This window comes from Dunckerocampus dactyliophorus, chromosome 16, assembly GCF_027744805.1.
Source record: "Dunckerocampus dactyliophorus isolate RoL2022-P2 chromosome 16, RoL_Ddac_1.1, whole genome shotgun sequence".
NCBI classification, from domain to species: Eukaryota; Metazoa; Chordata; class Actinopteri; order Syngnathiformes; family Syngnathidae; genus Dunckerocampus; species Dunckerocampus dactyliophorus.
This window is the reverse complement of record NC_072834.1, coordinates 9,263,122-9,274,837: the sequence shown is the minus strand read 5'-3', so window position 1 is coordinate 9,274,837 and position 11,716 is coordinate 9,263,122. Positions and strand designations below refer to the sequence as shown.

General features: G+C 39.7%; 1 protein-coding gene across 1 annotated transcript; it reads right to left on the bottom strand.

The window, feature by feature from the left end:
• Positions 1 to 1,599: 1,599 nt before the first annotated feature.
• Positions 1,600 to 4,646, bottom strand: LOC129169366 (leukocyte cell-derived chemotaxin-2-like). Its single transcript, XM_054755734.1, has 3 exons — positions 4,642 to 4,646; positions 4,252 to 4,397; positions 1,600 to 1,766 (listed from the first exon to the last, which is right to left on the bottom strand). The coding sequence occupies exons 1-3, from the start codon at positions 4,644 to 4,646 to the stop codon at positions 1,600 to 1,602; spliced, it is 318 nt and encodes a 105-aa protein (XP_054611709.1).
• Between the last annotated feature and the right edge of the window lie 7,070 nt (positions 4,647 to 11,716).

Here is an 11,716-nt window from a genome sequence, read left to right as displayed (position 1 = left end):
GCCAAGTGGGACGGTCCACTAAAAACTCTATGGACCTCCCACTCTGTCCCGCTACTAGAAGCTGTACTCATGCTTGGTACTACCTACATTTGTTGCAAAACAGCTTCATCTGTTGGCCGATGGGACTCATTACATCTTCCCAGCACATGTGGCACTTCTCTTATACTGTAGCTGATGATACAGAAGATAAGAAGGGTTTTTTTTTATACCTATTTATTCTAAGCATTGAGTGAAACATTAAAATTGATTGGGAAAAAAATGAAGGTTTGTTATAAATATCCAATCTATAATATACAGTTTATCACAGGTATCCAAAGTGCAGCTTGGAGGCATTTATGGCCCATGGTGTGTTTTTTAATTGGCCCTGGGACATTTTAGAAATAATATAAAAAAAAAAACCCAAAAAAACAGCAAAAATGTAAGAAAACGAGCAAAAAGTCACAATGTAAAGAAAAAACACTGAAATGTTGATACTAATCTCCAATAATGACACAAAGCTTTGTCTTTAAATGCAGGTGCATGCAAATTAGTATGCCAGAGTTATTTGAGTTCAGTTCAGATTTCAGAGACCAATGAAAGCCTCAGAAAGTTTTTGCAGTTCATTCTCTGATTAGAGCGCAAATCAGTACAGTGGATCAAATTTGCACGTTTTCCCTCCAAAAATATTTAAAAATGTATTTTTAAATTATTTAAAATAAAAAATATTTTAAAAAATAAAAAAAAATGTAAAAATATTTTTTTAATTCTTTAAAAATATTTTACAAACATTTGTATTTTTTTCTCCCTTTTTTTTTTTTGCAGAAAACACATCTCATTCACGTTAAGTTGGTAATAAGTTCATGTATGTGATAATAAACCATAAAAAATTATTTATTTGATGTTATTACTTATTTAGCTTTAATTCCCTGAAGGAATATACTGTTAAATGTATCATACAGTGATGCAATATAAGTGTAGAAAGTGTCATACAGTACTTAAAAAAAAAAAAAACTTAATATGCTTTTTCAAAAAATGTTATGCTGTAAATAAACTGTTGATACTGATAATAGACTTCGTTACTTATTTTGTTTAGTTAATAGCTATAATATTATTGCCAAATAGAATTCCTTTCAAATTAATTAAATAAAAATAGAGATGTAGTTACTCTCGCATAATATTGCAGGCAAAATATTAACTTATTTGAAGGCAGGGTACACCCTGGACTGGTCACCAGCCAATCACAGGGCACATATAGACAAACAACCATTCACACTCACATTCGTACCTATGGACAATTTATACTGTTATACTGTTAAATACTATAACAATAAAATACTATACTATAAAAGTTGAATGCAATAGGAATGTACAAAGTCTCATCACAAGAAAAAAACATAGTGATGGAGCTGCCACTACATTATCCTGTAGGCAATATTAAAAAACAAAGTTACTTGAACAACCAATACAAAAGTTAAAATGTATGTTTATGACATTATAAGGCCAATTGATATAGTCTTGTACAGCATTATTAAATGCATCGGGGATTTACTATACACGTTTATGTGGGTTATGTATCCAAAGCCATTTCATGAATGATGGATGCAGGTCACAAAAGGTCACTCAGATGAAAGGGGAAGGGTCAGTGCCATCACACATCTGCAGCTTGAGGTGTGAGGTGATGCCGGAGAAGCGTTCTTGCAGGGGCAACACATAACCCAGCGGGTCCCCTCGAGCCACTGTGCCGATGTAGCGGAACGGCCGGATATTGAAGAGCTTTACACAGTGCACTAGGAGAGAATTGAATGGGATCATTTCATGAATGAAATTGATAATAAAACATTAGACGTTTTTAAACATCATCCATCCTTTGACCAAGGTGTATATGCGTCATCACAGTTATATTCAGTAAGTTATTAGTCTGCTGAGCATGCATAGAAATAACATGACACGGCTTAAATTGGTCTTTTGTAATCCCAAATTGATCCTTTGAACGTTCATCTTGTAAGATGCCACAACATAAACTCAACACCATCGCTGTGTCCTCCTAATGATGTTGTTTCAGCATTATAATGCAATGTCAGAGTGAGGTAATTCGTCTCTGTGATGTCAAATCGTGTCCTCACTTTAGTCCGTAGATCAAAGGACCTTGACTGCACATGTGCACATGTGATAATGCAACCCAATTAGGGGCAGAGGGATTTAATGATGTTCTCTCAGGACTCTAATGCACCTCAGGATGCACAAATACTTAGGATCCCGGCTGGGGGTCGTCATTCGTCCTTTTGATGGAGATTTACTGGAATGAAGGCGGGTCCTCGGTGTTAAAGGCAACCGGGAGTTCAGTGCAATCTTAATCTAATCCCTTTAAATCGCTAAAACCACCACCACGTCTCCAATTTAATACCATAGCATCACCTTTGTCCTCTGTCCTACAGTCCAAGCCATGACAGATGATGATAGTTCAAGGGGTCATTGCAGATACTTACAATTCAGTGATATTATTGCGAGGTTAATTGGCAACTCTAAATTGCACATAGGTATGAATGTGAGTGTGAATGCTTTGTGCTCTGCGATTGACTGGCGACCAGTCCAGGGTGTAACCCGCCTCCCGCCCGAAGTCAGCTGGGAAAGGCTCCAGCATACCCGCAACCGTAGTGAGGATAAGCGGCATAGAAAACGGATGGATGGATGGTTTATTGTCATCTATTGGCATTATGGTTATTATTATCGTTAAATTAATGGTAGATTTTTGTTTCAAAGGCCTGTATTTACAACAGAATTGAATAACTATATCATAATTCAGTAGACCTGTCAGGAAGAATGGCTAAAAAAAATCAGTTTTGCTCTGAAGACTGGTAGCGACAGGTTTATTTTTTAAAATCAGGATTGATTATGCCCTGAAATAGGCAAAAATATGATGGAGGCACATGTGGCTAGGACTACTTTGATGTTGCTGCCAGAGAAATTAGCTTCTTTATTCAAGACACGTGCATGGTATGCTGCTTGTTGAACTCTCACAAAGAAACCGGTCTAAAGATTTGCTGAAGCCCTGCAAAAAGTACATGATATACTGTTTGCTGAACATATGAACAAGGAAGGAAAGAGTCAATATTCGTTCAAATCTGTGGACAAATGGAGATGCTATGCTGGCATCATGTGCTCTACATTGGTATACTGTGTTTATGAAATTGCAGCTACATACCAAATAGCACAACCTGAAGCATTTATTTTTGGTTTGTTTGTTTGTTTCTTAGCGTTAGCGCTATCGTTACAGTTCTTTATTAGTTCTTGCGCATTTCAAAGTACTTAAATACCGCAACTGAGCATGTTGTTTTGTGAGTTAGTTAGTTTGTTAGTTATCACAAACTTTTGACTGTAATGATGTGACTATTAGACAGAAAAAGATCTTATATTCCACAGATTTATACATCCAAACAAACAGGCAACATCAGTGACCTAGAGATATGCAACCATGACACAGAAACCTGCTGGTTCAAAAATGGGGGGTCATCTTAAGCAGTAATCCCTCATTTATCGCGGTTAATTGGTTTCAGACCACACCCGATAAGTGCATTTCTCTGATGTAGGATTCCTTATTTATAAATGTAATATTTTCATAGTTAGGAAGCATGTTTACAACCTTCTTAATATGTTTTTTTAACATTAGAACCATCTAACCATGAAATAACACCCCTGTCGTCACCGTTACACTCATATTACCAAATGTAGTAGACGTAATAAGAGAAAATAAGACATGAGACATACATAAGACATCATCACATGGTAGCATTGGAAGAGTTCCTTGTTCGTTTTTTTTACTTCCGTTTCGTTTACTTCCCTACGGTGGCTATTATCTCATCAATGTAACATTCCTGACACCTAGTGACCAGTGTAGAATACTACGTATCATGTCTTTGAATGCGTCGTCTAAATGCGTTATATTTGTATTTGAGTTTATTTTGCCATTTTTATCCTTGAAAATGCTCAGTGTAGGCCAAAAATACATAAAATGTGCTCAAATAAGCATATTTATTGACAAATCACAGGCTGTATTGAACCACAAAACAGCGATTTATTAATTCATATATTTTTTGGAAATCTGTGACTGAAGTGACGTGCGAAGTGGTGAGGGACGACTGATAATATGGTGTTTTTAATTTTCCTCCGTTACAGTCTGCATTAGTTTCAAGAGAGACAGTGATTTGATAATGTGCATTACTGGCTCCTACAGGACTGGAGTGAAACTGTATCGCAAAATGTAGTCATACTCACCGTCACTGACAAGTTTGACTCCAACGTACTGGAACCCAGTAGGGTCTTTCTGACTCACCGGACCAGCCAGAGAGCCAGAGAATGGAGCGCTGACAGTACCATAGTCAGAACATACCAAGTCCACTGCCCGATGGAGGTAATGACCTCTGTGATAGGAGGGAAAAAGTCTGTTATATTGACAGGGATCCACTGTAGATTTTGAGGTGAGAGTCAGTTTTATTCTGTTTGATGAATTTTGCAACTTGAGTTTCATAGCACTTTTCTGAGGCAGGGAGGAGCACCCAAAGCCCACTCACTGAGACCTTCTGGATGTCTGCCAGTTCTGTCCAAAGGTTCAATGCAATAGCCTTTCACTTTCTCTGATACGGCGCTCTTGTCTTGACAAACTACCTCATAACTCTCAGATCACAGAGTGAAAGAAAGAAAAAGAGAAAGACGCTTTAGGGAGAGTTTGAGAGTTGATCACAGCAGAAATGCAGCGTGAAGAATATTTTGAGTTTAAACATCGTCAGTAGAGAAAATCACCCCCTGGAGTTAAAAGCTCCACAGCCGTGCAGATCGCAGCCTCTCACTCTGTTGTTGTAGTGGCCAGCACATAGAACACGCCACGCTCCAACTATGGGACACAGTTAAAATGCATTAATGTATGATAATTTGCACTAAGGTAGTACAGATTGGTATCAGGGAAGTCAGTGTGCAGCATGTATAGTAGTATATATTTACTAGCCACTGAAAATGAATCAACACACAGCCATTATTGTCTAAATAGCTGGCAACACATGTGAGTCCACCTCACAGTGAACATGTGCCAAGCACCATTGTTATCTAGCGCTGCCTTAATCCTCTTGGACATGGAATTCACCAGAGCTGCACAGGTTGTTACTGAAATTATCTTCCACTCCTCTATGATGACATCACTGATGGATGTTAGCTTGTGTTCCTCCTCCACCTTCCTTCCTTTTGCTTGAAGATGACCCGCAGGTGCTCAATTGGGTTCAGGTCTGGAGGAGACATACCTCAGCAAGGCGCATCTCATCCAAGGAGGGGATCATGCTCTGCTTCACAATGTCACAGTACGTGTTGGAATTCATGTTTCCATTTTATGAACTGCAAATCCCCAGTTGCCGGCAGCACTCATGCAGCCCCGGATCTAGCACCACCATGCAAGACACATTTATCTTGATACTCACTTCTGTTGCCTGCTATTTTACAATAACGGCTGTATGTGGAGTTATTTTCAGTGGATAGTACATCCAGTACAATACTGCAATACAAACTGTGCACTGACTACTCTAAAGCATATTCAAGTTTCATTTTGTTTGTAATGTAGCATCTTATGTATTTCAGTCACAGTTTTTGGAGAAAAAAACATACTGGCACGGATGACTTCAAAGTGAAAGGCCTAACAAGAACACAATACAATGGGGATATCTCCACTAGCCTTTCTTCTATTAAGATGCATTCATGTGTAACCGTGTCCCCTCACCTGGCATACAGCACTGCCTCGTTGCGGGCCCTGAACACTTGTCTCTCAGGTATCGACCTTGGCAGATGAATCGGTCCGTCTGGCAGATGCCTCCCAGGCTAGTGCAGCCTGTGTCATTTCTTCGTCTCGTACTTCCTGTCTTTTTGACCTTCTTCATTCGGGTGGCAGCATCAGATCCCCTGTCGTCCGCTCTTGCTGCGTTTCTCATCCCCTTAATGGTGCTGTCAGCATTTTTGGCAGGGCTGTGAATTATTCCACCTTTCTTTGTGTCGTGTTCTGACGTACAACTTAACAGGACATCTGGAGATATAAAAGTTAGACTTATTAGACAACTTGGCTTGAAATCTCATTGTGGAATGAACACAAGCTCCCTGATAAGACAAGAAACACAACTAAATGACTATTCTTTTAAAGCGGCCTGATGCAAGTGATCAATATCTCAGCCTGAGATGCAGGCGGCTTTACAATGCTATCAAAGCCAGTTTAATAGAACATTCTCAAGAGTTTTAAATTCAGATTAAGTCTACTGCTACTGATGGAATTGCATTTTCTTTAAACTTACTCTTCCGGCAGCTCCCCCCTCACGTCGGTTGTGTCCGCATAGACAGAGTGAGTTAATTCAGTTATTCATAGTGTCTTCACTCTGACACATACTAATTACGCAGCTCAGACACACGTCTTTGCTCTTCATTAACTCCATTAACCTCAGCGCCGCGGAAAATATTTCAATGGCACTGGCCTTGTAAAAAGAACACACTGGGCGGCATGATTTAACGAAGCTGCTTATCTCCAGAAGACTTTTTAATGGCTGCCAGCCAGTCCGAGGATGGCGGACTGCGGCGTGGAGAAGCAATTTTCAACCTGCAAGTGGACTGAAAATGACTAAGGGTGACATTTTTTGTGAAGAAATTACATGTAGGGATCACAGTGTTTTACAAGTGAAGGCTTCAACTAGGATATTTGTAGATGAGACTATATTGACAAAAGACATCCTTTATAGTCAATTTATTGATTGATGTTGGGTTGGGCCAACACCTGTAGTTCAACGTATTTCTTATTTATTTGTCTTTGCAACATACTTAAAATAGTTCTATACAGCTATAGTGGCGTATACGCTACAAAGACAAAAATCCAAGCAAGATTAAATACGTTGTTATTGCGTTGATGATAAGGGAACCGGCTTAGAGATTTATTCATGCAAACCAGCAGGTACCCCAAACAACTTTTCTTCCTGCCACTCACACACACTAGTGGCCTGAAAAGGTGCAGTAGGAGTTGGTGATGCTGGAAAATAAATGTGTGAATATTGTATATTCAGGTCAATAAGGACAATATGCTTAAAATAAGCAAAATAATCTGCCAACAGAACAATACATTTGTGGAAAACAGAGCTGCTCCTCCCTACATGCACTGTGCGTAGGGCCCCGCGCAAGGGGGATGCACATTGCTGCCATGAGGCATAGAGCACCAAGTCATGCCCAAGGCAGGATGGAAAAACATGAAACATGTAATCTGACACCGCGCTCACTGCCACAATGATTGACAGCACGCTGCAGAAGAAGAGAATAAAATTCACTCACTCACTTGTCAGTCCTTGGAGGTGTAATGGTACAGCTGCTTCCTTTTGAGACAGATGTCCTTGCATTTTGAAAAGTCACATTTTCTTGTTCTGTAGATTGTTTTGCTTATTTTAAGTAATGTACTGTAGTTCAGACTTTCAGGCATATTACTCAAAGGAAAACTGCACTTTTTTTTGGAATTTTGCAGATCATCCACAATCCTTATGTGAGACATGAACACATATGTCTTTCTCTTTTCTGTACGTTCTAAAGATATAAAAACTGATAAAAAAAGACTTAACTAAGAATGTACATCATGGGAAACACATGCCTATGAAGCCCTCTGGGGAAAAAAAAAAACATACAAAAGAACAATGCTCCATTTACATATAATGTGACGTGCATATTAACCAAGCTGCAGCGACATTGATACTCTTATTATTAACATTGTTACGCTAATCGAACCACGTTACTGGCGTATTGACACCTTGCCACACCATACTGGCTAGCTACTAGCCTGCTCGCGACGAGCTTCACCACACACTCGCCCGCAGCACAACGCCACATATTGGTGCTGCTGCTACTGCTGCTGTGTTTTTATTTTTGAGTTTGGAAAAGTTAATATGACATTATTTGGCATTAATTATATCCCTACAAGGGAATGGAGCAATAATTCATTCTGTAGTCTCCCGAGATTTTTTTGTACACATTTTCTGTGTATCACTGTGAATTTGTATGTGTTTATAAGAGTACTGAATTTTTTCTTTGATTAAGTTACTACATTCGTTTTCCGCGTGCAATAAATGATATTACGCAATGCCATTTTCTATCGACCTTTGGGTCAATATTGATGGAGTCCCATGAATTCTGCTTCGCGACAAGTGTCAGGACTAATGTGCGGATTTTGTTCCTCTGAAAATGTCCAGGAGATGAGGAATAGAATTAGAATTTATCATTGATGCAATGTTATTTTGGGATTGATGCAAAGAGGAATACAGTTTACCTTTTAACAAGCACATGAAGTGCCTTATCTTACTACGATTCAGTTCTGATTGGGTAGCACTTTTAACGTATTGTGTGATGCAAATGCAAGGCACAATAGTGTCCAGAGTGTGGCATGACTCATTTAATCTCTATCAAGTCTCATATTCATGTCACTCAGCAGCAGACCTTCAGTGTCAGCAAGTGCCTTAAGCTTCGCAGTTAGACGCAATGATTTAATGTTGCATTAAGCATTCAATCATGCCTTAAATGTCTTCCCCAGTGGCGATGTGGGCGCACAGTCATTCTAGCAAAAAGACCCAAACTCCCCCAAGGTTTGTGTTTACATGAGTCTTAATGGAGCTTAGTTCATGGCAACCTCTGGGGGAAAACAGACATTTGTGCACTATTATTTCCCTTAATGGTGCTCTTATTAGTGTCCACTGTTCAAGAGTGAAGTGCACACACTTGATACAGTCCTATAAACACTGCAGGCATTGTTGCATGGCATGTGCCGTGATGCATGTGATGCGTAAGCTGCCGGTATAGTGTACACTGTGCATCCATACTTACAGCATATTAGTAGAATAGTTGCAGTGAGATAGCTCCCAAGCAGCATTGCCTGAAGTAAAACTATCTGCAGCACAGGGATGCAAAACAGAATTATTCCAGTTAAACGGATAAATGTCACACAGTGTAGTTGTTGTCTCCTGCAATGTCAGATTATGTAGCATTTCACATGGCTGAGATTTCAATTTCCAGTCATTACAAGTGAGATAAAATGTGACTGTACGTACCCGTCCTATGGAGAAGTTGCAGTGTTGTAGACAGTGTGTCCAAATACAAAGCAGGAACTGTTAAAAACCTATGCTGTGGAGTCTGCAAGACCTGGACCACAAGACATTCCCCCTCTGTCAATATTGATACTGGCCTGTGGCAAAGGCACCCATTTAGTTGCTAGAAAAAGGCTGTTTATTGACTTTGTGTTGCTTTACTAAAGACTACACAGAGCTCACACTCTCAGAGTGTAACTTGAACGTCGCCTTATGTTTACTGTGGATTGAGTCACTGCCACTTAAATCTATTTTTGTCTTTTGTGTATAGCTCAAAATGCTATCTCGCAAAAGCGTTGTCAGACATACTTGATGGAAAATCTAGTATTTTAAGGCGACATATTCTTATACAGTTGTCCCTTGTTTATCGCAGCCATTTGGTTCCAGACCCAACCGCGATAGGTGAATTTCAGTGAAGTAGGATTCAATATTAATAAACAGAATATTTTTGTAGTTAGAGCATAGAAAACCTGTTTATTACTTTCTAAATACAGTTTTTACCATTATTTGAGCCCTGAGACTTGAAATAACACTCCAGCCACTTTTACACTCCTATTATTCTTTGTTCATGACACATTGCGCAACACTAATGCGCAGGCTACGGGATCACTGCAGAGGCATAAGAGACGGCCGCCGCTTATAGCATGTAGTAAGCTACCGAGCTAACTACTTAGCTTCAAATTTATTTGTTCTAAACTTAAGAAAGGGTTTCAAACAGAGCGAGGAAGAAGGACAAAGTAAGAAGCCAAAAATGTACCACTTCCACACGGAATGGGAGGATAACTTTTTTCACGCTATCATGTCAGACATGCCATAGCTGACTTCATGCAGTGTGAAGGTAATTTAATCTAAGGATTGGTTGGCGACCAGTCCAGGGTGTACCCCGCTTCTCGCCCAAAGTCAGCTGGGATAGGCTCCAGCATACCCCCACGACCCCCATGAGGATAAGCGGCATAGAAAAGGGATGGATGGATTGTCACCCAAAAATTTTATTTGAGAATACTTCTAGTTTTACATACAGAAAACAACGTGAAATACAACAAGTCAAGACAGTGCATGATATGCTGCTTGCTGCTATGCCTCATGGAGCTCAAGAAGATGAGGCTGTACAGGCTGTAGATTCAATACATGATATTGAGTTCATGAGAACTAGAAGAGACAATGTTTTAACACTGCTTTTACTTTACTACAATGACGAAATATACTGTAGGACTGGACAAACATATTTTTTTTAACTGAGTCACAAAACAGTGAAGGTACATTTTGAAATGTTTTATAGCTTTACATGCATGACCTAAGCACGATGCTTTTAACTGTTGAACTCACAAATTGAAACAAAAACAAAAAATGTGATAGTGTTTTTTTCTGAAAAATGTTAAGTAACTTTGATCAATGACTACAGCTTCTGCTTGGACATTAACACTGCAGCAAAAAAACAGCCACACGTTGTGAGCAAGTAATGCTGGGAACACTGAGGTAAATAGGATTGCAAGGTCTGTAGTGTGCGTAAAGCACTTAACGAGCAGTTCCAATTCCGCCTCACGTTCTGCCACTTCAGTATTACATGTATTATCATTCACAGTAGCAAAGCCATAGCTCACAGTCTGATTGACTTCTGGCTGCTTTGTTCCCGCAAGTCATCTTTTCTCTAAACAAAAAATATTGTCATGTTGATCTCGCATGAGATTTCATGACACCCTTAGTGGTAGAAATTGTAAACCGCCTGGCTCAGCCAGCCTCGCCTTCCACCCATGCTTGAACCAGGGTCCACAGAATGAGATTTGAGAGCGCTAGCCATCAAGCTAAAAGGTGTCAGGGATTGAGGTTTACCAAAATACTGGCAGGCACCCGTTACACTCCCATACCAAACCTCAATCTAAGATGGGTCACAGCACGAATGTGGCCCGCCTGGTCCGGTCCGCCCCTGTGCACTGCTGGGGCTTGAACCAGAATATTAGCTGAGAATGCTAATGACTGAGCTAAAAGCATTGACTGTCAACTCAACGTCCAACATATTAAAGTACTTCTGCACAACCACACTGGCTGGCACTTGTTACACAATCATATGAAAAAGTGACATAGTGTGCTGTAAGCAAGCAGCATATCATGCACTGTGCAGACTCTTCCAGAAAGTATGCAAACAATTCCAGATGGCAAACATGAAGTAAATATTGTTCCACAGTGTTAGGCAATTCTGCTCTGCTTCTCTTTTTCTGTCCTTGGGTATCTTGAAAAGCGTTCTATAAGAACAAAACCTGATTATTATCAGAATTCATTTACTCGCGGCTACCCATATGGAGGAAAAAAAAAAGGACTGCGAGACTACTTAGAGTCCAACACAGTACATGCAATTCAAATATGGTACTGTATACGGAGTAAAAAGGGATGTGATATCATATCACATATCATGCACAGTCTTTCAGCACTATTTCAGCATCACCAAAGTACATACTGTAGTCAACTCCCAATGGGGGACATGAAGACAGTGTTATTCCACAGCGTAAATCCATGAATTTGTGAGCAACTACTGATTAGTGGAGACATTTTAAGGAGGGTAAGAATATAGTAGTAGTATCAAGAACTGTCTTGATCAACATCATCAGAGC

Excerpts from the sequence above, each read along its gene's own strand:
- LOC129169366 (XM_054755734.1), bottom strand. Across the intron at positions 1,767-4,251 it reads AGTCAAACTTGTCAGTGACG|TGCACTGTGTAAAGCTCTTC; the intron begins GTGAGTATGACT and ends ATTCTCTCCTAG.